At 40.9% G+C, this 26,852-nt stretch overlaps 1 protein-coding gene across 1 annotated transcript in view; it reads left to right on the top strand.

The window, feature by feature from the left end:
* The window catches only part of PHKA1 (phosphorylase kinase regulatory subunit alpha 1), a 277,140-nt gene that overhangs the window by 201,302 nt on the left and 48,986 nt on the right, over positions 1-26,852 (top strand). The window contains 2 exon segments of the mRNA XM_037821427.1: positions 18,148-18,226; positions 24,704-24,873. Of these exon segments, the coding sequence (XP_037677355.1) occupies positions 18,148-18,226; positions 24,704-24,873 (249 nt within the window).

The following is a 26,852-nucleotide window of genomic DNA, read 5'->3' as shown; positions in this document are numbered from 1 at the left end:
CCTTCACGGTTTTAACGTTGAATGTAAATGGATTAAACACCCCAATTAAAAGATATAGATTCGCAGAATGGATCAAAAAAATGAACCATCAATATGTTGCATACAAGAGACTCATCTTAGACACAGGGACACAAAGAAACTGAAAGTGAAAGGATGGAAAAAAATATTTCATGCAAGCTACAGCCAAAAGAAAGCAGGTGTAGCAATATTAATCTCAGATAAAATAGACTTCAAATGCAGGGATGTTCTGAGAGACAAAGAAGGCCACTACATACTAATAAAAGGGGCAATTCAGCAAGAAGAAATAAGAATCGTAAATGTCTATGCACCCAATCAAGGTGCCACAAAATACATGAGAGAAACACTGGCAAAACTAAAGGAAGCAATTGATGTTTCCACAATAATTGTGGGAGACTTCAACACATCACTCTCTCCTATAGATAGATCAACCAGACAGAAGACCAATAAGGAAATTGAAAACCTAAACAATCTGATAAATGAATTACATTTAACAGACATCTACAGGACATTACATCCCAAATCACCAGGATACACATACTTTTCTAGTGCTCACGGAACTTTCTCCAGAATAGATCATATGCTGGGACATAAAACAAGCCTCAATAAATTTAAAAAGATTGAAATTATTCAAAGCACATTCTCTGAACACAATGGAATACAATTAGAAGTCAATAACCATCAGAGACTTAGAAAATTCACAAATACCTGGAGGTTAAACAACACACTCCTAAACAATCAGTGGGTTAAAGAAGAAATAGCAAGAGAAATTGCTAAATATATAGAGACGAATGAAAATGAGAACATAACATACCAAAACCTATGGGATGCAGCAAAAGCAGTGCTAAGGGGGAAATTTATAGCACTAAACGCATATATTAAAAAGGAAGAAAGAGCCAAAATCAAAGAACTAATGGATCAACTGAAGAAGCTAGAAAATGAACAGCAAACCAATCCTAAACCAAGTACAAGTAAAGAAATAACAAGGATTAAAGCAGAAATAAATGACATAGAGAACAAAAAAACAATAGAGAGGATAAATATCACCAAAAGTTGGTTCTTTGAGAAGATCAACAAGATTGACAAGCCCCTAGCTAGACTGACAAAATCAAAAAGAGAGAAGACCCATATAAACAAAATAATGAATGAAAAAGGTGACATAACTGCAGATCCTGAAGAAATTAAAAAAAATTATAAGAGGATATTATGAACAACTGTATGGCAACAAACTGGATAATGTAGAAGAAATGGACAATTTCCTGGAAACATATGAACAACCTAGACTGACCAGAGAAGAAATAGAAGACCTCAACCAACCCATCACAAGCAAAGAGATCCAATCAGTCATCAAAAATCTTCCCACAAATAAATGCCCAGGGCCAGATGGCTTCACAGGGGAATTCTACCAAACTTTCCAGAAAGAACTGACACCAATCTTACTCAAACTCTTTCAAAACATTGAAGAAAATGGAACACTACCCAACTCATTTTATGAAGCTAACATCAATCTAATACCAAAACCAGGCAAAGATGCTACAAAAAAGGAAAACTACCGGCCAATCTCCCTAATGATTATAGATGCAAAAATCCTCAACAAAATACTTGCAAATCGAATCCAAAGACACATTAAAAAAATCATACACCATGACCAAGTGGGGTTCATTCCAGGCATGCAAGGATGGTTCAACATAAGAAAATCAATCAATGTATTACAACACATTAACAAGTCAAAAGGGAAAAATCAATTGATCATCTCAATAGATGCTGAAAAAGCATTTGACAAAATCCAACATCCCTTTTTGATAAAAACACTTCAAAAGGTAGGAATTGAAGGAAATTTCCTCAACATGATAAAGAGCATATATGAAAAACCCACAGCCAGCATAGTACTCAATGGTGAGAGACTGAAAGCCTTCCCTCTAAGATCAGGAACAAGACAAGGATGCCCGCTGTCACCACGGTTATTCAACATTGTGCTGGAAGTGCTAGCCAGGGCAATCCGACAAGACAAAGAAATAAAAGGCATCCAAATTGGAAAAGAAGAAGTAAAACTGTCATTGTTTGCAGATGATATGATCTTATATCTAGAAAACCCTGAGAAATCAACGATACACCTACTGGAGCTAATAAACAAATTTAGCAAAGTAGCGGGATACAAGATTAATGCACATAAGTCATTAATGTTTCTATATGCTAGAAATGAAGAAACTGAAGAGACACTCAAGAAAAAGATACCATTTTCAATAGCAACTAAAAAAATCAAGTACCTAGCAATAAACTTAACCAAAGATGTAAAAGACCTATACAAAGAAAACTACATAACTCTACTAAAAGAAATAGAAGGGGACCTTAAAACATGGAAAAATATTCCATGTTCATGGATAGGAAGGCTAAATGTCATTAAGATTTCAATTCTACCCAAACTCATCTACAGATTCAATGCAATCCCAATCAAAATTCCAACAAGCTACTTTGCAGACTTGGAAAAGCTAGTTATCAAATTTATTTGGAAAGGGAAGATGCCTCGAATTGCTAAAGACACTCTAAAAAAGAAAAACGAAGTGGGAGGACTTACACTCCCTGACTTTGAAGCTTATTATAAAGCCACAGTTGCCAAAACAGCATGGTACTGGCACAAAGATAGATGAATGGAATCGAATTGAGAATTCAGAGATAGACCCTCAGATCTATGGCCGACTGATCTTTGATAAGGCCCCAAAAGTCACCGAACTGAGCCATAATGGTCTTTTCAACAAATGGGGCTGGGAGAGTTGGATATCCATATCCAAAAGAATGAAAGAGGACCCCTACCTCACCCCCTACACAAAAATTAACTCAAAATGGACCAAAGATCTCAATATAAAAGAAAGTACCATAAAACTCCTAGAAGATAATGTAGGAAAACATCTTCAAGACCTTGTATTAGGAGGCCACTTCCTAGACTTTACACCCAAAGCACAGGCAACAAAAGAGAAAATAGATAAATGGGAACTCCTCAAGCTTAGAAGTTTCTGCACCTCAAAGGAATTTCTCAAAAAGGTAAAGAGGCAGCCAACTCAATGGGAAAAAATTTTTGGAAACCATGTATCTGACAAAAGACTGATATCTTGCATATACAAAGAAATCCTACAACTCAATGACAACAGTACAGTTGGCCCAATTATAAAATGGGCAAAAGATATGAAAAGACAGTTCTCTGAAGAGGAAATACAAATGGCCAAGAAACACATGAAAAAATGTTCAGCTTCAGTAGCTATTAGAGAGATGCAAATTAAGACCACAATGAGATACCATCTAACACCGGTTAGAATGGCTGCCATTAAACAATCAGGAAACTACAAATGCTGGAGGGGATGTGGAGAAATTGGAACTCTTATTCATTGTTGGTGGGACTGTATAATGGTTCAGCCACTCTGGAAGTCAGTCTGGCAGTTCCTTAAAAAACTAGATATAGAGCTACCATTCGATCCAGCGATTGCACTTCTCGGTATATACCCGGAAGATCGGAAAGCAGTGACACGAACAGATATCTGCACGCCAATGTTCATAGCAGCATTATTCACAATTGCCAAGAGATGGAAACAACCCAAATGTCCTTCAACAGATGAGTGGATAAATAAAATGTGGTATATACACACGATGGAATACTACGCGGCAGTAAGAAGGAACGATCTGGTGAAACATATGACAACATGGATGAACCTTGAAGACATAATGCTGAGCGAAATAAGCCAGGCACAAAAAGAGAAATATTATATGCTACCACTAATGTGTACTTTGAAAAATGTAAAACAAATGGTTTATAATGTAGAATGTAGGGGAACTAGCAGTAGAGAGCAATTAAGGAAGGGGGAACAATAATCCAAGAAGAACAGATAAGCTATTTAACGTTCTGGGGATGCCCAGGAATGACTATGGTCTGTTAATTTCTGATGGATATAGTAGGAGCAAGTTCACAGAAATGTTGCTATATTATGTAACTTTCTTGGGGTAAAGTAGGAACATGTTGGAAATTAAGCAGTTATCTTAGGTTAGTTGTCTTTTTCTTACTCCCTTGCTATGGTCTCTTTGAAATGTTCTTTTATTGTATGTTTGTTTTCTTTTTAACTTTTTTTTTCATACAGTTGATTTGAAAAAGAAGGGAAAGTTAAAAAAAAAAAAGAAAAGAAAAAAGACAAACAAGGAAAAAAAAAAGATGTAGTGCCCCCTTGAGGAGCCTGTGGAGAATGCAGGGGTATTCACCTACCCCACCTCCATGGTTGCTAACATGACCACAGACATAGGGGACTGGTGGTTTGATGGGTTGAGCCCTCTACCATAAGTTTTACCCTTGGGAAGACGGTTGCTGCAAAGGAGAGGCTAGGCCTCCCTGTATTTGTGCCTAAGAGTCTCCTCCTGAATGCCTCTTTGTTGCTCAGATGTAGCCCTCTCTCTCTGGCTAAGCCAACTTGAAAGGTGAAATCACTGCCCTCCCCCCTACGTGGGATCAGACACCCAGGGAAGTGAATCTCCCTGGCAACGTGGAATATGACTCCCGGGGAGGAATGTAGACCCAGCATCGTGGGATGGAGAACATCTTCTTGACCAAAAGGGGGATGTGAAAGGAAATGAAATAAGCTTCAGTGGCAGAGAGATTCCAAAACGAGCCGAGAGATCACTCTGGTGGGCACTCTTATGCACACTTTAGACAACCTTTTTTAGGTTCTAAAGAATTGGGGTAGCTGGTGGTGGATACCTGAAACTATTAAACTACAACCCAGAACCCATGAATCTCAAAGACAGTTGTATAAAAATGTAGCTTATGAGGGGTGACAGTGGGATTGGGAATGCCATAAGCACCAAACTCCACTTTGTCTAGTTTATGGATGGATGTGTAGAAAAGTAGGGGAAGGAAACAAACAGACAAAGGTACCCAGTGTTCTTTTTTACTTCAATTGCTCTTTTTCACTCTAATTATTATTCTTGTTATTTTTGTGTGTGTGCTAATGAAGGTGTCAGGGATTGATTTAGGTGATGAATGTACAACTATGTAATGGTACTGTAAACAATCGAAAGTACAATTTGTTTTGTATGACTGCGTGGTATGTGAATATATCTCAATAAAATGATGATTAAAAAAAATAAAAAATGTACAATTCAATGAAAAAAAAAATAAATGAATTGGACAATTTTCTAGGAAAATACAAATTACCTAAACCCTCTCAAGGAGAAATAGAAATTCTCAACAGACCTATAACAAGTAAAGAGATTGAATCAGTGATTTCAAAAACTTCCCAACGAAGAAAAGTCCAGAACCAAATAGCTTCACTGGTGAATTCTATCAAACTTTCAAAGAAGGATTAACACAAACCCTTCTCACACTCTATCAAAAAATTGAAAAGAAGGGAATACTTCTGATTCATTTTATGAGGCCAGCATTACCTTGATAGCAGTGCCAGAGAAGGACACTACGATAAAGGAAAATTACAGACCAATATCACCTATGAATGTAGATGTAAAAATCCTCAACAAAATAATTGCAAACAGAATCCAGCAGCACATTAAAAGGATTTTGTACCATGACCAAGTGGTATTTATCCCAGAAATGCTTGGGGGCGGGGGAGGGGTTCAACATAGGAAAATCAGTATAATACACTGCTTCAATAGAACAAAGGGAAAACCACATGATCATCTCAGTGGATGCAGAAAAGGCATTTGACAAAATCCCACACTTTCATAATTTAAAAAATCTCAGAAAACTAGGAATAGTGGTATAACCGGTGCCCTGCTGGCGACAGTGCCAGACAGAACCCCAATCCAGGTTTGGGACTCTTGCCATGCAAAGAATTCAGAGACAAGAGGGGCCAGTAGGTATAAGTAGTAAAGTTTATTAAGGAAAGTGAGAAAGAGTACACATTAAAGAGATAATGTGGACTTGTTCAAGGGAGAAGCATGCACTGAGTGGCAGTGGGTTAGCTTGTTATATAGCAAAGTTTTACAGTGATTTTCTTATCTTGAATTTGAACACCAGGTGTCTCCTTTGTTCTAGGAGGAGATAGTTATCTGCCATCATGTATCTAAAATTTGTCTTTGGGCAGATGTTTAACAACCTTTATGACCCCATGCTTTCTTTCATTAACTAAGAATTTGTTTGGGCCCATGATTTTACAAGCTTTAATGGTTTGGGGAAGTTTCAGAGCTTTAGGGGAAATTTTTGTCCCATGAGGTTTGCAGCTGAAGTTTGCAGCTCTGCATTAACTCCTTTTGAAGCTGAATAGAAGACCAGGGCCAAAGCCTTGATGCCTTATTCTATCTTGCCTCAGTGGGAAATTCCTCAACATGATAAAAGTCATGTTTGAAATACCACAGCTAACATTATACTCAATGTTTAAAAGACTGAAAGCTTCCCCTTAAGATCAGGAGCAAGACAAGTATGCCCACTTTCACCACTGCTACTCAACATTGTACTGAATGTTCTAACCAGGACAATCTGGCAAGAAAAAGAAATAAAAGCCATCTAAATTGCAAAGGAAGAAATAAAACTGTTCTGTTTATAGATGACATAATCCTACATATAAAAAATCCCAAATCATCCACAAGAATGCTACTAGAGCCAATAAACAAATTCAGCAAAGTTTCAGGGTACAGTATCAACCCACTAAAGTCACTTGTGTTCCTGTACGCCATCAATGAACTATCTGAAAAGGAAATTAAGAAACTAATTCCATTGACAGTAATATCCAAAAAAATAAAATATCCAAAAAAATAAAATAAATTTACCCAGGGATTAAAGGACTTGTACAATGAAAATACAGGACATTGATGAAAGAAATTAAATTAAGGGAGACTTAAAAAGGGAAAGACATCCATGTTCGTGGATTGGAAGATTTAATATTGTTAAAATGGCACAGCTCTGTAAAGTGATCTGCAGATTCAAGGCAATCTATCAAATTCCAGCATCCTATTTTGCATAAATGGAAAATACAATCCTCAAATTTATATGGAATTACAAGGGGAGCCAAATAGCCAAAACAATCTTGAAAAAGAAGAACAAATTTGTAGAACTCACAATTCCCAATTTCCAAACAAAGGTGCAGTAATCAAAATAGTGTGGTACTGCTGTGGATGGATATATAGACCAATGGACTAGAATTGAGAGTTCAAAAATAAACCCACACATCTATGGCCTATTGATTTTTTAATTCAATTTTATTGAGATTTATTCACATACCAATCATCCAAAGTACAATCAGTTGTTCACGGTACCATCATATAGTTGTGCATTGATCACCCCAATCTATTTTTTGAACATTTTCCTTGTACCAGAAAAAGTGAAAAGAAGACTGAAAAAATAAAATTAAAACGAACACCCAAATCATCCCCTCCTCCCACCCTATTTTTCATTTAGTTTTTTGTTCCCATTTTTCTACTCATCCATACATACCCTGGATAAAAGGAGTGTGATCCACAAGGTTTTCACAATCACACTGTCACCCCTTGTAAGCTACATAGTTATACAATCGTCCTCAAGAGTCAAGGCTACTGGGTTGCAGTTTGATAGTTTCAGGTATTCTAGCTATTCCAATACATTAAAACCTAAAAAGGGTTATCTTTATAGTACATAATAATGCGAACCAGAGTGACTTTGTGACTCCATTTGGAATTTCTCAGCCACTGAAACTTTATTTCATTTCATTTCACATCCCCCTTTTGGTCAAGAAGATGTTCTCAATCCCATGATGTCCGGTCCAGATTCATCTCCGGGAATCATATCCCACATTGCCAGGGAGATTTATACCCCTGGGTGTCAGATCCCACGTAGGACGAAGGGCAGTGAGTTCGCCTGCCAAGTTGGCTTAGCTAGAGACAGAGGGCCACATCTGAGTAAGATGTACTCAGGGGGAGACTCTTAGGCACAATTATAAGCAGGTTTAGCCTCTCTCTTGCAGTAACAAGCTTCATAGGGGCAAGACCCATGATAGAGGGCTTGGCACATCAAACCGCCAGCCCTCAATATTTGTGAGTACATTAGCAACAATCCAGGTGAGGAAGCCCAACACCTCTGCATTTCCCCCCAGCTTCTCAGGGGGGGCCTGCATATATATTTTTATTCTCTATCCAAATTACTTTGGGTTGTGTCTCTATATCACAGTAACCTATGCAAAACTACCAGGTCTCACTTCCTATTAAAAGTTCCATGAAATTATGGTATTTTAACTAACTGTACAAGTTAAATTGTTTAGGAAATAAAGATTTTGCACCAACTAAACATCTCTTCCCTTGGTCTTCCATGAATTTGAAGTTTTAAAATGCAGTCAGTATTGTCCTTTACCCTTTGGCCCTATTTGCCCTACTCCTAGCCACATCTGCTTCATTCATATCTCTAGTTGAACGCTGGACTCTTTTTCAGCTTTTTTAACAGTTGCTATATGTGCTAATACTGACATTCATATCTCCCGAGTTCTAGCTCTGAGTTTCAGGTGTCACACAGATACTCAAAGTTCCAGGGATCAATCAGGTTATACACAAAGGGATCAGCATCTCGGAATCTGGAGATAGCCATTACAATTCAGGAATAAATGTGACTGCTGTATAAGAGCTTAAAATCTAGGGACCATTACAATAAGCTTTTCCCCTGATAAGCTGTGCTGTAAGATTCAGTTCTGAATTTACACATTGTAGTTAGTTTGTATTGGTGAGGCATTATAGTGTTTGCCTTTGTTTCTGGCATAGTTCACTCAAAATGCTGTCTGCAGGTTGCATTCACCTCCTTGCGTGTCTCACAGCTTCCCTTCTTCTCGCAGTTGCTCAATATCCCGTTGTATGCACACACAACAGTTCATCATTCTGTTCCTCAGTTGATGTACCCTTAGGCCACCTCCACCCGTTGCAAATAAGTATACTCTCTCCATAAACACCAGTGTGAAAATGTCCATTCATGTCCCTGCTCTCAGATCCTCCAAGTAAATGCCCCCTAATGAGGTAGCAGGACCTTAAGGCACCCACATACTTAGCTTCGTGTGGAACCACCCCACTGTCCTCCAGAAAGGCTATACCATTCTGCCTCCTAACCAACAGTAAATACGTACATCCCTCTCTCCATGTTTTTGCCAGAACTTTTATCCCTGTTTATATTTTTCCATACAATTTTATAGCTATATTCACAAGCCATATAATTATTCACAGTGTATAGTCAGTTGTTCATGGTTTCATCATACAGCTGTGCATTTTATCACCACAGTCAGCACTTGAACATATTGATTACTATGGAAAAAAAAGCTTTTTAACAAATAATAAAAAAGATAATAAGAAAAATAAAATATCATACAATGTAATAGTAGAGTTTGACTACACCACTGTGGAGAGCCGTCTCCCGGGACGGGCATAGCGCATGCGCTGTAAACCTGCTCCAAAGTCCCCCCGCCCATCGAATGAGCCAAGATGGCGCCCATATCCTGCTTCCGCTTATGACGTGCACACTCACTATTCCTATCTGCCAATTGAGTGCATATGCGCGGCGCTAGATCATTGGTTATGAGTAGAGTACTTAAGAGTTTGCCCAAGCGAACCTCGGAGAGACAGCCCACTAGGAGCCGTACCTGACGGCCACATCGAGGCTGCTCTCCCGCGAGGCACTCTGCCCCGCGTGGAAACCTGTAACAGAGAATGCTTATCTAGCTTCAGTAAAAGACTTGCTCTCGCAACCGCCGTGTGGCTCGAGTCGTGACTTCCAGCCAGGTCAGTTTGCGTGGTCTGCATCTCTCTCTCTCTCATCCCTTGTTTCTCCCCTCGCCGGCCGGGGAACAGGGGTCGAGCGGGGCGGCGCCGGACAAGTGGTGGCCCGTACGGGGAACGCTCCTCCTCCTGCCTCGCTCTCGACGGTCCCTCTGTGAGGAGAGCAGCGCTGCGCATCGAGCTTACGGCGGACTTCCCGCGCCTGATCAACGCGAGAAGGTGAGTGCGTCTTATTACATGATAGTTAGGGCCCGTGGGTTTTCAGGTGACCCCGGGGGACTCGGAAGAGCTCTCCGAGTGACTGAAGTATAGTGCCGACTGCAATCATGGGGCAGTCCGGAAGTTCACCTCTCTTAGCTCCCTTAAAGAACCTTTTGAAACAACGGGGTATCTCGGTCAGGAAAAGCTCCCTTCAGCGTTTTCTTGATGATGTTGATACTTTTGCCCCTTGGTTTGCCTGCACCGGCAGCCTTAGCCTACCCTCTTGGATGAAGCTCGGTCGCGACATAGACCGAGCGCGCCAGACGGGCGTGTGTATGGACCCGATTCTAGTACCCATATGGGAGACCGTCCGTGCGGTCCTTGAACTAGAATCGGCTGCTGGCCTAAGCCCGTCCTCTGCCTTGCAAGAAGCACGGTGCACGCTCCAAGAAACCCAGTCAGTTTCGTCAGCGGACGGCTCCTATAAGGGCAAACCGCCGGAGTCCAGTGACTCTGACTCAGAGTCAGATAGCGATACTGGCGAGGAGGCGGAAGCATCCCCGCTAATTGAGTGGGAGGAGCCTCCCGCCACACCCGTGCGGCCTTCCGCCCCGCCAATGTCTACCGCTGCACCCCCAGGGACACCCCAGCTCCCAACTGACGCCTTGGGCGGTCCCACCAAAGGACCTCGCCGAGAGCTCCCTCTAGTGGCCATGCCCAGTAAATGTAATTATCCTTTGCTGCCAGACCCGGAAACCCCGATGGGCCGGTCAGGGGAGGGGCAACCTTTGCCGTACCCCCTGCCCAAGTACACAGGCCCTCAGGACCCTTTGCCATTAGGTAGTGGTGGGAGACATTTCTGGAGATGGAACCCTTTCACAACATTTAGACCTTTTGGCATGCTAGGTGGCTACCAGCCACTTGAGCCGCAGCCAGTCTCAGAAATGTACCCGGTTATTATCAATCCCCAAGGTGGCAATCAGCACGAATCATATGATTACAAACTATTGAGGGAATTGAGGCAGGCCGTCCATCAGTATGGCCCCAATGCCCCTTATACCTTGAACATGATCGAGAACCTCTCTGCTCTAAATCATACACCCGCAGATATCGTTCAGTTAGCCCGTGGTTGTTTGCCACCAGGCCGATTTATAGATTGGAAAGCGTGGTTTGAGGAGTTAGCTGAGGAACAAGCGGCTAAGAACGCAACGGGAAGACATGGCGCGTGGAATACAGACATGCTGTTGGGGAGGGGAGCCCATGCCCAAAATCAAACGCGGTTCCCTCAAGAGGTCTATGCCCAAATCTTCCGTTGTTTCGTGGGAGCTTGGAAAAAGCTGACAGGTGAGGGAGAGGCTCAAGCCTCGCTCAGTAATATTCATCAGGGCCCCACAGAACCTTTTGTGGACTTTGTAGCCAAAATGCAGACTGCAGCCGAGAGAATTTTCTCAGATCCAGGGGTGGCAGAGACTGTAGTTAAACAAATGATATTTGAACAGTGCAATAAAGAATGTAAAGTTATTTTAGCACAAAACAGAGGAAAACAGCTGACGGACTGGGTTCGGCTTTGCAGAGATGCTGGCAGCCCGTTAACTAATGCAGGTCTAGCTGCCATGCTAGCCAACTCCTTACAAGTGTCTGCAAAGAAATCTAAAGAACTAGAAATGAAGCCCAGAGGATGTTATCATTGTGGCCAGCTGGGACATATTAAGAGGAACTGTCCCAATAAAGGTCAACCACCTGCCACTCCACAGTTTGGTAGACCATATGCAGCAACCAGGCTATGTGGCCGTTGCCACAAGGGACCTCATCGCGCAGAAGACTGTAGGTCAGCCTTCGATGCGCAAGGTGTGCGCCTTTCTGGCCGTCCTGAACAGGACCCAAAAAACGGGCAGGGGGGGTCCACCCTTTCGGTGGGCCCCCCTGCATGCCATCCGGCGACACGACGCCCGCCCAAATCCGCGCATCCCCTGGGTCAGCGGGACTGGACCTCTGTGCCACCTCCAGACTCGTACTGACCCCCTCCATGGGTGTCCAGTTGGTAGGGACCTCCTTTAAAGGGCCCTTGCCAACAAAGACTGTTGGGCTCATAATAGGGAGAGCATCCACAGCCCTGAAAGGACTAAATGTCATACCAGGTGTTGTGGATTCAGATTTCACAGGTTACGTCCAGATTATGGTACAATCTCAGCAAGGTACGCTGGTCATTGCAAAAGGTGACAAGCTGGCACAGCTCTTGCTCTTACCCAGCTTACATACACTCTTTCCGAGTAGACCCAGACAGAGAGGAGATAAGGGATTTGGGTCTTCAGGAGAAGTTTTTGAGGGCCTCCATATGTCTCTGGAGTCTCGACCCATGCTGACTATCAAGGTACAAGGCAGATCCTTCCTAGGCCTGCTCGATACAGGAGCCGATCGGTCTATCATAAGACAACAAGAATGGCCCCCCACCTGGCCAACGAGCAGGGCGGAAGAGCCCATTAGAGGAATAGGCCAAATTTCAGCGCCCATGCTCAGTGCAGCTGCCCTTCATTGGGCCGATGAAGAAGGACACCAAGGCAGTTTCCAGCCTTATGTATTAGCCCTGCCTGTGTCTTTGTGGGGAAGAGACATTCTGACCCAAATGGACGTTACTTTAATTAGCGGCTACTCCCCAACCTCTAAGCGACTGCTAAAAGAAATGGGGTATACCCCCGGCAAGGGTTTAGGAGCTTCACTGCACGGACGTGCGGAGCCTATACAAGCTGCCCCCAAGTCTGACAGACGAGGCTTGGGTTTTTCATAGGGGCCACTGAGGAGAGATTCCCACCCACACCTATAAAACTAAAATGGAAAACCGAGGCTCCGGTGTGGGTGCCTCAGTGGCCCTTGCCACAGGAAAAACTTGCAGCGTTGCACGCCCTAGTATCAGAACAACTAGAAAAGGCCCTGACCCGGTGCTCAGCTGGGCCAGAGGCTCTGTTTGTGTTTTTCCCCAGGAACCAGGACGTCAACCAGTGTGGGTTCCGGAAAGACTGGTGAGAACCGTGACATCACCTGAAGAAGCCAAGGAACAGCTGTCAGAAACGCCAACGAATATACAACCTGAACCATTAGACCAAGCCTCCGACCCTGCTGATGATGGCGACGACCGACAAGACGATAATAGTAGGACTGACCACCCCGCGGTTGCCCAAAAAGAGGATCGGTAACTCTGTTCTTTGCTCTCCTATAGCAATCCTTCTAATCTGCCTTTTTCTTTTTTTAGTGGAACTGTGGTAGCGCAGGAGAGTGGTCTTTGGGGCCTGTGGCATCATCCCCCGACCCTGGCCCCATTCTCTGCTGGGTCTCCCGCCTCTCCTGTGTTTTTCACTCGTACCCTGTCTCTAGGTCTCCACCACCTGCCTTCTGACAGAAATATTTCCTCCACAAGCTTCAACGAGTCCTTCCCCCTCACCAATGACACACTGATCCTCTCTTTTGCTAACCTCTCTGTCAAGGTTGTCAACACCACAGTTGCGGCGAATGCTACTTGTGAAACTGGTAATGGCGAGTTAAGTAAGGGAGTCTTGCTTGAATTTCTTAACGTTACAGGGAAGAGCCGCCAGTCTTGTGAAGGGATCTTGAGTAAAAATGAGACTCAAAGGTGCCTTTTCCTTCCGGGGTTTGCTCCTACAGTCTGCAACCGTTCCAAAGACCCGGATGCCTCGCCGCCCCGCTATCCTAGTGTATCGCCCAAGTTATGTCTGGCTCCCCGTCAAGGCAACCGACTGGGTTGGCCCTGTTTCTCAAGTTGTTTCACTTAACAATATCCCCTTCTCTAAGTCTAGGCGTCCAAGAGGCATACCTTACCCGAGACGTGCTACGCCGCCACAATCAGATGCTGAACTTAAATTTCCAGGCCATTCAGAAACTCCTAGCGGAGATAGATGAACTTGGACTAGAAATAGATGGACTCTGGAGAGTTCTCCAGCAGACGTGTGATACCCGATGGTTATTCGGGAGGCTTTGTGTCACCCCGGTTAGGGTGAACTTGACAGAGGAGCAGCAAGATGTCGCCGAGTGGCTCAAGGACACTTATCTCCCCAACTTCACCAATCTCTCCGACCAAGTGAAATCCGACCTTCAGGGACTTGAGAACATTAGGAAATTGAAGCCTGTTAGTTTCGACCTTTCCACACTGGGCGAGACTGTAAAAAATCTGTGGGACCAAGTCACCTCTTGGTTCTCTTGGCCCAATTTGACTAATTGGATTCTCTTGATGGTGGGACCATTGGTGGGATTAGTCATTGTTAAATCTTTGCTAGAACGCCTGTTTCAAGCGCGGCAGTACCGTGTTACCACTATGATGGCTATGTCCTCCACCTTTGATACCCCCAACAGCGACCATTCTGATGGCCATACCCCATCCTGGCCGCCTCGGCCGGGGCACTCGGGAGCGAGGTTTGTAGCTAAGCGCGCAGCTGTGTCCCGGGTATAACGGGCGACGCCAGCAGTCATAATTTTTGTCTCAGGTAGGTCCCTAAGGCAGAGTCATAGTTGTGGCCAGACTTGACTCTAGCCAATGCATAGGGACGCCTAGTGACGCCTCCGACTCTGGTTAATGCTATCCCTGCCCCCGCCTTTGTCCCCCAGTTGCAAGGCAAAGCACTGCAGGGAGAGTCATGTTGTTTCCAGCTCACGGACTCTCCTGTCTCCATATGAGGTGAGCATTCTGGTCGGTGCTAGAGGCTCCGCCGCTAAATGGCTGAGACCTAGTCCAGACTCCCCAAAGCACCGGAACAAATTGTGAGCCATCTGGGTTCACGGGAGCACACTCATCACTGGGGACACTGGGTCGATATAAATAATAAAGGGGGAGATGTGGAGAGCCGTCTCCCGGGACGGGCATAGCGCATGCGCTGTAAACCTGCTCCAAAGTCCCCCCGCCCATCGAATGAGCCAAGATGGCGCCCATATCCTGCTTCCGCTTATGACGTGCACACTCACTATTCCTATCTGCCAATTGAGTGCATATGCGCGGCGCTAGATCATTGGTTATGAGTAGAGTACTTAAGAGTTTGCCCAAGCGAACCTCGGAGAGACAGCCCACTAGGAGCCGTACCTGACGGCCACATCGAGGCTGCTCTCCCGCGAGGCACTCTGCCCCGCGTGGAAACCTGTAACAGAGAATGCTTATCTAGCTTCAGTAAAAGACTTGCTCTCGCAACCGCCGTGTGGCTCGAGTCGTGACTTCCAGCCAGGTCAGTTTGCGTGGTCTGCATCTCTCTCTCTCTCATCCCTTGTTTCTCCCCTCGCCGGCCGGGGAACAGGGGTCGAGCGGGGCGGCGCCGGACACACCACTACCAAGAATCCCATATCCCTCCCTTATATCCCTCTCTCATACTTGTTTAGCTTTGGTATATTGCCTTTGTTTCATTTAATGGAAGCATATTACAATGTTACTGTTGACCGTAGACTCCCATTTACTTTGATTATATTTTTTCCCCAATACCATCCCCTTTCCAACACTCTGCATGGTTGACATTCATTTTCCCACATGCAAGAACAGTTTTATATTTGTACATTTAGTCACAATCATTGACCACTCCAGTTTTTGCTAAGTTAAACGGTCCCAGTCTTTATCTTCTGTCTACATCAGGTTTCATTCATGTCCATAGCCCACCTCTTTCAGCTTTACTCACAGACATCTTTGTTCAGTGTAGTTACAATATTGTGCTACCATCACACAGTATTATGCTGTCTGTTTCTGGATCTGTACAGTCAGTTCTGCTGGACATTCTGTAGTCCTTCTGCATCAAATGCCCGATTTCTACCCTCTTTCTGTCTCCTGGTATCCTGTGTTACCAGCTTTTAACTTTCAGGGTTTGGCCATCAATGTTAGATCGTATTAGGGAGACCATACAGTATTTGTCCCTTTGTTTCTGGCTAACTTCAGTCAACATAATGTCCTCAAGGTTCATCCACATTATTATATGTTCTCAAGGTTCATCCACATTATTATATGTTCCGTGTCTTTGTTCTGTCTTACAACTGTGTAATATTCCATCGTGTATGTGTACCACAGTTTGTTTATCCACTTGTCCATTCATTGACATTTGGCCTGTTTCCATCTCTTGGCTATTGTGAATACCACGATAAATATCAGTTTACAAATGTCCATTCATGTCTTAACTTTCAGTTCCTCTGAGTATATACCTAGTAATGGAATAGCCATATACTTTTGAGCCATTTGTATTTCCTCTTCAGAAAAGTGTCTCTTCATGTCTTTTGCCCATTTTTTAATTGGGTTGTTTGTCATTCTGTTGTTGAGTTAGTTGTAGGATCGCTTTATATATTCAGGATATTAAACCCTTATCTGATATGTGGTTTCCAAATATTGTGTCCCATTGTGTAGGCTGCCTTTTTACCTTTCTGACAAAGTCCTTTGATGTACAAAAGTGTTTAATTTTGAGGAGATCCATTTGTCTATTTGTTCTTTGGTTTCTCATGCTCTGGGTGTAAGGTCTAGGAAACCACCTCTTATCACAAGATCTTTAAGATATTGCCCTACATTTTCTTGTAAGAGTCTTAGGGTCTTAATACTTATGTTTAGATCTTTGATCCACTTGGAGTTAATTTTTGTATAAGGTGTGAGGTAGGAGTCATCTTTCATTCTTTTGGATATGGATATCCAGTTCTCCAAACACCATTTATTGAAGAGGCTGCTCTGTCCCAGTTGCTTTGGCTTGACTGCCTTATCAAAGAACAATTGTCCGTAGATGCGAGAGTCTATTTCTGAACACTCAATTCGATTCCATTGTTCAGTATATCTATCATTTTGCCAGTACCATGCTGTTTTCAGCACTGTAGCTTTATAATATGCTTCAAAGTCAGGTAGTGTGAGACCTCCCACTTCGTTCCTCTTTCTCAAGATATGTTTGGCTCTTCGGGGCACCTTACCCTTCCAAATTAATTTGGGTATTGATTTTTCTATTTCTGCAAAGTAAGTTTTTGGGATTTTAATTGGTATTGCATTGAATCTATAAATCAGCTTAGGTAGAATAGATGTCTTAATTAGATTTATTCTTGCAATCCATGAACCCAGTATGTTTTTCCATTTTTTTAGGTCCTGTTCGATTTCTTTGCACAGTTTCTTGTAGTTTTCTTTGTTTAGGTCTTTTGCAGCCCTCATTAAGTTTATTCCTAAATACTTGATTCTTTCGGTTGCTATTGTAAATGGAATTTTTTTCTTGATTTCTTCCTCATGTTGCACATGAACAGGCAATTCATAAAAGCAATACAAATGGCCAGTGAATACATTAAAAACATGCTCAGTCTTACTAGTAATAAAATTTAAATCTTACCAGTAATAAAATTAAAACAATGTCATTTTTACCTATCAGATTAGCAAAGACTAAAAAGATTTTTAATGTCCAATATTGTTAAGGGTGTGGGGAAACAGTTACTTTCTTTACTGTTGGTTGAAATATAATTGGCATTGTTTTTAGTGGACAAGTTGGTAGTATCTGTAAAAGTTTTTTAAGTGTTCCCTTTGTCCTAGCAATGCTACTTGTGGCAATTTATCCTAAGGAAATAATAGAACAAGTACATGAAGATATGGGTACAATGATCTTTATTACAGCATTGCTTATAATACAAAAACAGTCTAAATGTCTGCCATGGAATCATTTTTAGCTATTACAAAGGATAAAGGTGGATGTAAATGTTCTGGTGTGGAAATGGCTCATGTTATAAGTAACATGTTGAAAAAAGCGGATCATGAAAGAGTATGTGTAATATGATCCCCTTCATGTAAAATTGGGAAATTACTTAGCCTTCCAGATATTTTTTATGCCTGCACACATACACACATCAAAGCTCATTCTATGAAATAATGTATATAAAATGTTTTAGCACAGTGCTTGGCACATAACATTCAACAAATGGTTGCTGCTGTTGCTATTATTAGCATTCAGTAGTCATTATGTGTTCTACCACCAGGCACTTTGCTAACTACTGGGAATATTATGATAAATAAGATAATGCCTTTGAGGAACTGTGTCTGGTGGTCGTCATCCCTTATCATTTGCCCATTCTGCAATGTTGGCTCTCAGATGAATTGTTGAAATACAGGATGGTTACTGAAGAGTGTGACTCATTTGTATCATCATCTCCAGAATGTTGGTTGGAAAAATTCCTCTCACTTCAAAATTAAAACCACAATGATTGTTTTAAATTTCTTCTCATTTCAAGATGAAGATGGAACCAGCTTGAATTCAACTATCTTGGCAGCACTCCGCAAAATGCAAGATGGCTATTTTGGTGGGGCAAGGTAAGTGACTTCACACTCTTTAGTGAAATGAAATGAAATTTGGGGACTAGGTATAGAAATGGCAGACTTACTTTTCCTTTCTATGTATCTTCATTAACATAATCCCATCCTACTCAGAGGAGCTAGTGTTTGAGAGTTTGGATCTAGGAATTTAATGTTTTTTTCCCCATCCTGTTCTTTGCCTAGACCTCATAAATTCAATAGACCAGAAAATTTATTCTTGAAAAAAAAAAAAGATTGTGATAGTTTTCTTTTCTTTTTTCCCTAAATGCTTATTTTGAAAAATCTCAAACTTACAGAAATTTACAATTATAGTAGTGAACATCTATATACCCTTCCTCAAGATACACCTGTTAACATTTTGTCCCATTTCTGCATTCTTTCTCTCTTATCTTCCCTCCCTCCCTCCTTACCTGCCTCCCTTCCTCCTCACCCTCATATATACATATGTGCACACACACACACTCAGACATATATACTATATATAATGTATACATATATACCCACGCTTTTTTTTGCTGAACCATGTGAGAGTTAGTTGTAGACATTATGACTCTTCAACCCTAAATGCTTCAGTTTCTATCTTCGAAGAACAAAGGCATTCTCATACTTAACTGCAATGTAATCATCACATTCAGAAAATGTAATTTTGATACACTGCTATTATCTAATATAGAGTTCATATTCAATTTTATCCAGTTGTCATAATACTATTTTTCATAGCTTTATTTGCCCAATCCAGAATCCAGTCACACGTCATGTATTGGTATTTAATTGTCTTAGCTCTTAGCCTTTGGATATACTTTTTTTAATTTTTATTTTTAAATAATTCCAAACATACAGGACAGTTGCAAATACAATACAAACCCCATACAGAGAATTCCAACACCCCCCCACTCCCAGATATCCGTATCTACCAATTTTACATTTTGCTACCTTTGCAGTACCTTTCTCTTTCCTTCCTTCCTCCCTTCCTTCCTTCCTTCCTTCCTTCCTTCCTTCCTTCCTTCCTTCCTTCTTTCCTTCCTTCATCTCTGCCTCCCTCCCCCCTCTCTTTCTTTCAACTGTATCTATTATCTTTCTATTAATTATCTATCTACCCATTTGTCATCTTCTGAACATTTGAGAGCAGGTTGCATATATCATACTCCTTGAACTCATAATACTTCCATGTACATTTCCTACAAACAAGGATATTCACTTATGTCATTAACTTAACTGCAGTTAATTCAAGAAAATTAATATGGATATAAAGCTTAAGTTCTATGTTCCAATTTTTTCTTATGCTCCCTTTGAGCTTTTCTCCTCCATTCTTAGATCCACTCCAGTATCATATACTGCATTGATTGTCATTAACTCTTAATTAACTTTTTTTAATTAACTATATCAAAAAAATTTTTTTTAAAGATATGTAATAAAAAACATTTCATACAAACCATAACAAGGGAGTAAGAAAAACACAACTACCCTAAAATAACTACTTTACTTCCAACGTGTTCCTACTCTACCCCAAGAAAATAACCTAATATAGCAGCATTTCTGTGAACTTGTTCCTATCATACCCATCAGAAATTAACAAACCATAGTCATTCCTGGGCATTCCCAGAACGTTAAATTTACCCACGATAGCTTATTTGTTCTTATTGGGTTATCATTCCCCCTTACTTAATAGCTCTCTATCACTAGTTCCCCTACATTCTACATTATAAACCATTTATTTTAGGAGTGTGTTGTTTAACCTTCAGGTGTTTATGAATTTTCTAAGTCTCTGATGGTTACTGACTTCCAATTATATTCCATTGTGGTCAGAGAATGTGTTTTGAGTAATTTCAATTTTTTTAAATTTATTGAAGCTTGTTTATGTCCCAGTATATGGTCTATTCTGGAGAAAGTTCCATGATCACTAGAGAAGAATGTGTATCCTGGTGATTTGGGATGTAATGTTCTATATATGTCTGTTAAATCCAATTCATTTATCCAATTGTTTAGGTTTTCAATTTCCTTATTGGCCTTCTGTCTGGTTGATCTATCTATAGGAGAGAGTGATGTGTTGAAGTCTCCCACAATTATTGTGGAAACATCCATTGCTTCCTTTAGTTTTGCCATTGTTTGTCTCCTGTATTTTGTGGCACCATGATTGGGTGCATAAACATTCATGATTGTTATTTCTTCTTGTTGAATTGCCCCCTTTTTTAGTATGTAGTGGCCTTCTTTGTCTCTCATAACATCCTTGCATTTAAAGTCTATTTTATCTGAGATTAATATTGCTACTCTTGCTTTCTTTTGGCTGTGGCTTGCATGAAATATTTTTTTCCATCCTTTCACTTTCAGTTTCTTTGTGTCCCTGTGTCTAAGATGAGTCTCTTGTATGCAGCATACTGATGGTTCATATTTTTTGATCCATTCTGCCAGTCTGTATCTTTTAATTGGAGAGTTTAATCCATTTACATTCAATATTATTACTGTGAAGGCATTTCTTGAATCAGCCATCCTATCCTTTGGTTTATGTTTGTCAGATATATTTTTCCCCCTCTCTCTTAAAGTTCTTTAATGAACCAATATTGAATCTCTTTAGTACTGAACCTTTCTCCGTATCTCTCTCTCCTTTCTTTGTTTCTCTGTCTGTAGGTCTCCCTTTAGTATCTGAAGTAGGGCAGGACTTTTATTAGCAAAATCTCTCAGCATTTGTTTGTCTGTGAAAATTTTAAGCTCTCCCTCAAATTTGAAGGAGAGCTTTGCTGGATGAGTATTCTTGGTTGGCACTTTTTCTCTCTCAGAATTTTAATATGTCATGCCACTGCCTTCTTGCCTCCATAGTAACCACTGAGTAGTCACTACTTAGTCTTATGTTGTTTCCTTTGTATGTGGTGAATTGCTTTTCTCTTGCTGCTTTCAGAACTTGCTCTTTCTCTTCAGTATTTGACAGTCTGATCAGAATATGTCTTGGAGTGGGTTTATTTGGATTTATTCTATTTGGAGTTCTCTGGGCATTTATGCTTTTTGTATTTATATTGTGTAGAAGGTTTGGAGTTTTCCCCAACAATTTCTTTGAGTACACTTTCTAGACCTTTACCCTTCTCTTCCCCTTCTGGGACACCAATGAGTCTCATATTTGGACGTTTCATTTTATCTATCGTACCCCTGAGATCCATTTTGTTTTTTTTTATTTTTTTCTCCATTCTTTCTTTTGTTCTTTCATTTTCCATTCTGTGGTCTTCGAGGTCACTGATTCATTGTTCAGCTTCCACTAGTCTTGTACTGTGAGTATCCAGAATCTTTTTAGTTTGATCAACAAATTAAATTTTATTTCCTAAGATCATCTGTTTTTTAATTTACTTTTCCAGTTTCTTCTTTATGCTCTTCTAGGGTCTTTTTCATGTCCTTTATATCCTGTGCCATGCTCTTCTTCATGTCCTTTATATCCTGGGCCCTGCTCTTGTTGTTTGTCTTTAGTTCTTTGATTAATTGTTCCAAGTACTGTGTCTCCTCTGATCTTTTGATTTGGGTGTTTGGGCTTGGGTTATCCGTATCATCTAGTTTTATCATATGCTTTAAAATTTTCTGTTGTTTTTGGCCTCTTGGCATTTGCTTTACTTGATAGGGTTCTTTCAGGATATGAAAAATACCAGTCTCTAATTTGTCAGATCTACAGCTTGGTGGCATACACTTTCTCTAATTAACCAGCAGGTGGCATCCGCGAGTCACCTATTCCCCTCAAGTCAGTTCTTCCCAACTTTGTCTTTGTGGTGTGTGGGGGACTGATTCTTCTGGGGTCCAGTTGGTGCACCAAGTTTGGGTGTGTTGTTGGTGCTGTCCGCCCTGAATGTGGGGTGTGTGTCTGAGTGGTTAGGGAGGGAGGGCAGCTTTAATAATCAAACGTCCCAGGTGTTCCTGGAGATTTAAAGCTGTTGCAAGAGTCTAAACCTTCATTTCCGTCTTGCCACAGATTGTCTCTGCCACTGACCCACAAGTCTTTGGTATTGGCGTATGGTCCCTGGGATTTCTGAGTGGGTCCCTGGGATTTCTGAGTGGGTCCCTGTTGCAAGCTGTGCCCTTCTAGGACCTCTGCTGAGGGAAGGTTGTGCTACATCACAAGTGCACGCCATCCCTCAAGGGAAGTTCTGGGCTGCCAGGCTGTGTAGGGGCATTCCCAGCCTGCTGAAAGATGGCTGAATGGGGCGTGTTAATTTCCCCCTTTTTGCACAGCACTGCCTTCCCAGCTCTGGGACAATTAGTTACAGGTGCACGAAAGGCTGTTGTCCATGCCCGATGCTGTGGCGTGTGCGCATGCCGCTGGAAACACCCCCCGTCACACTGGGTTTTTGGCGCAGCTCTGGGCTGTGGCTCCGGTGCCAGGCAGGAGCATTCCCAGCCCCCCAGGAAGATGGCTGCAAGTGACATAGCTTTTTCCCCTTTTGGCTCACCTCTGCCTTCTCTGCTCTGAGACAATTAGCAGCTGGTGTGCAGAAGGCTATCTTCCATGCCAGATACCGAGGCATTCGCACAGCTTGTTCCTGCCACACTTCACTGTGTGGTTCTCACTGCTGTATCTGCAGCCACTTTGGGGTTTTTTTTTTTAAAAAGAACTAGTCCGCCTCCAATCACCAACCCTCGGTTTCCCCACACCGCAGCATGGCTGCCGGATATTCAGAGGCTTACTCACTCATTTCAGAACACAGACTCACGGTTTCACCAAGTTCATGGTCCCTGGAGATTTAGCAGATCTTGTCCAGCTGGTGCATCGTTGGAACTGGTGTTCTGGGTCACTTTCTGGCTTTTATCTCGTATTTTTCATGGAGGTGTTTTATTGCCCTGTGTCTCCTAGCTGCCATCTTAGGTTCTCCTGGTATACTTTAATCTAGAACATTTCCCCAGCCTTTTGTTAATCTTTCATGACAGTTTTGAAGAATGCAGGTCAGTTATTTTGCAGAATATCCCTCAACCTGGATTTGTCTGATTGTTTCCTCATTGTTAGATTCAGGCTGTTTGGGGCAGAAATACTACCTATATGATGTATGTCCTCAGTGCATCATATCAGGCAATGATTGATGTTAGTTTGTCCCGTTGTCGGTGACAAAACCTTGATTACTTGGTTAAAGTGGTGTTTTCCAGTTGTCTCCATATCCTTTCCCCAACTGTCTTTCACCAGCTGGTGTTAGCTTCCATTGATGCTTTTGCATAAATTGGTTATTACTAATTTTAGCATACCTTATTTATTACTAATAGGGCTGTAGAATTGTGACTTTGTGTTTCAGTGGCTGAGAGTTTCAAATGGAGTTGAGAGGTCACTCTGGTAGACATCCTTACACACTATATAGACAAAACATTTTTTAGGTTTTAATGTATTGAAATAGCTAAAAGTAAATACTTGAAATTATCAAACTGCAACCCAGTAGCCTTGACTCTTGAAGATGATTATATAACAATGTAGCTTACAAGGTGTGATAGTGTGACTGTGAAAACCTTGTGGATTGCACTCCCTTTATCCAGTGTGTGGATGGATGAGTAGAAAAATTGGGACAAAAACTAAATGAAAAATAGGGTGGGGTCGGGGGGTGATTTAGGTGTTCTTTTTTACCTTTATTTTTTATTCTTATCATGATTCTTTCTGGTGTAAGGAAAATGTTCAAAAGTAGTGGGGTGATGAATGCGTAACTATATGATGGCACTGTGAATAGTTGGTTGTACAACATGGATGATTGTATGGTATGTGAATATGTTTCAATAAAACAGAATTTAATCTCAATAAAAACTAAATTTAATCTCAGTAAAACTGAATTTAATGTTCCATGTACATTAGTTGGAATTCTGTAAAAAAAAAAAGCTTTATCTTCCCCTTTATTTTTTAGTTTAATATCAGTATGGATTTATGGATTCTTATTTCATTCCCTTTATCATGATTTGTTCCTGTTATTATTTATTTTGGTATTAAAATTATGCAAGATTTGCATAATTGGAAGCCTCTTCAAACTGGCTTCAGAAAATCACTACCAGTGACTTTGCTTTTGGGTTTGTAATTGGCTTTATAAGTGGAGAAGGATCTAATTATAATCTATAATTTATAAAATGTTTAAGTGCCGTCTTTTATTTTCAAAATTGTATTTTTGATTATTTCTTTAATAACATGATTGGATTTGTGGTGATTTATCCTCATTCTCTCCTGATTTCTCTTGTAGCCAATGCAAACTTTTACCAGATATTTGGCATAGTTAGTAATATATCACGTGAGTGGAAAAGGACAAAACTGATCTGTTGGTGTATTGTGAACCTATAATTGTAGTCTTTATTAAACATTTAATAACCCTTTAAGCCAATCATTTAAGCTGTACCTAGGAGTACTGTAAAATTTCACTGATGTATACACATTGGTAATGCCCCAACAGAATATTTTAGGTATCCGTCTATCACCAAGACTATGTTGTTCTAAAAAGGATTTTTCCCTAATTTTCTGTTTTCTATCTGCCCTCTAATTGTTAGGGTTCAAACAGGTAAATTGTTAGAGTTCTTGACAACTTCTTGCTGCACACACTTGAGTTTTATGGACCCTGGGCCTGAGGGTAAACTGTACAGTGATGACTATGATGACAGTTATGAAGAACTGGAATCTGGCTACTGGATGGATGATAACTTTGACTCAACCAGAAATGGTAAGGAGGCCTCATAAAGGTACTAGCCTTGCTAGACAAGAGTACAAAATATTGTTAGCATCCTCCTTAATGTTTCCTGCTGCCTGCAGTCTCACAGTGTACTATCTTCACTCCTATTTAATACACCTAGATTCCTACTTTTGTTTGCCTTCACTTTTCATCCCTCTACTTACCTTTGATTTCTGGCCTAATAGCCCTTTGGTAATTGTGGAGTATGGGGTTGGACTGTCCCTCAGGAAGGTTAGGTAAGATTTCTTTCCTAGGTATATAAAATGGCTGGTGATTTTGAAATTGAAGGAAACAGTAGTAAGTGAGAGATGTTTAGTGAAGAGTCAAATGTGTAGTAGAGAAATTGTATATATACAACACTAACTTTTTAACATTAAAAAGCATAAAAATATGAAATTTAATTATAGAGTTCTTTTTTATATAATATTAGAGGACTACATCAGAATTGCTGGGGGTAGCTCTTGTGTAGTTTGAAAAAGCACTTTGTGTATCTGTATAGTATCTGTATAGTTGTCACATTATAAAGTAGACAAAGTAACAAAATTTTATTAGCTTGGAATACCAAGGTGAAATAGTAAGAAGGCATTAAAAATGACTGAGAAACACTGCCCTAGAGTTTTAAAAATTGACCTAGGCAGGGAAAGTGTTGAATTGTTTGGCTCCCAAGGAGACAAGGGCCAATAAGAGAGAATTCTTCCTCTAACTGTCTAAAACAAGGTTTGCCTGCTTTCATTGTCTTAGTATTTGACTGTTAGCCTGTATCTTTAGACAGCCAATTTCTTTGTCTTAAGGGTGGTATATTAGTCAGGGTTCTCTAGGAAATCAGGACCAACAGGAGATACCTGCAAATATTATGAGACTTTATAAAATTGTTTCACACAACTGTGGGGTTGCATGAATCCAAATTCTGTAGGGCAGGCTGCAAGCTGGGAAATCCAGTGAACATTTTCAATAAATTCCCCAGGAGAAGCTGGCTGGCTGACATAGAGATGAAAATTCTCTCTTCTACTGAAATTATCACTTCTCCTTTTAAACCCTTCAATGATTTGATGAAACATCTCTCATTGCTGAAGGCAATCTCCTCAGTTAATTGTAGATGTAATCAGCCATAGATGCTATCAACTTAATGATGATTTAAGTCCGAGAAAAGTCTTCACACTAACAATTAAGCCAGTGCTTGTTTAACCAAACAACTGGGCACCATTACCTGGCCAAGTTGACACATGAACCTAACCATCACATGTGCTGTATTGGAGAAAAGAAAAAAAATTGAACTTGCTTTTCTTTGTAAGGTAGCAAGCATAATCTCACATACGGTAGACTAACACATTAGCAGTCAGGACTATTTTCTTGGTTAGGCTCTGCATTTACTCACTAGGTGATAGCAGGCACTTAATTCACTCTGTATGTGTTTCTGTAAGATCTAAAATAGTTAGAATTTCTTCGTTAGAAAGGTAGAGTGCATGCAAGATTATTTTACTATTTTCAGTAATAACTAAGGGTCATGATGTTTATCTTGGCAAAAACTAAAATACTCTGAAAACTAGACAAGAATGATCATATATTGAGGTTGTTTGCTAATCCATAGATACCTGTGATTTTCATCTGTAGCATTCATTCCCTTAGATTACTTAGTTTTAATGGTATGCATTACTAAATTTGATATTATGGCATTCTAAATCACTTTCCCACCTCTGGGTTTACTCATCAGTAGTCTCACAGTGGGCATGTTTATTGCTTGCCAGCCCTTAAATGGCTAGAGAAGCTTCTCTCCATATTCTTCATAATCCTCCTTTCGAGTACCTAGATTGTGTTGAATGTTATATTTGCCATTAGGATCTCACTGGATATGAATTCCATTCTTACAGCTTTGCTAGTTCCTATTAATTACATCAGAACACAAAAAGACCTCTGGAGAGATCACTGAAGATCTTCAAAACCAGATGATGCATGACTGACTTTGCAGATTT

This window comes from Choloepus didactylus, chromosome X (genome assembly GCF_015220235.1).
Source record: "Choloepus didactylus isolate mChoDid1 chromosome X, mChoDid1.pri, whole genome shotgun sequence".
Lineage (NCBI taxonomy): Eukaryota > Metazoa > Chordata > Mammalia > Pilosa > Megalonychidae > Choloepus > Choloepus didactylus.
Note: the sequence above shows the minus strand (reverse complement) of the source record. Positions and strands in the feature narration are given on the sequence as shown.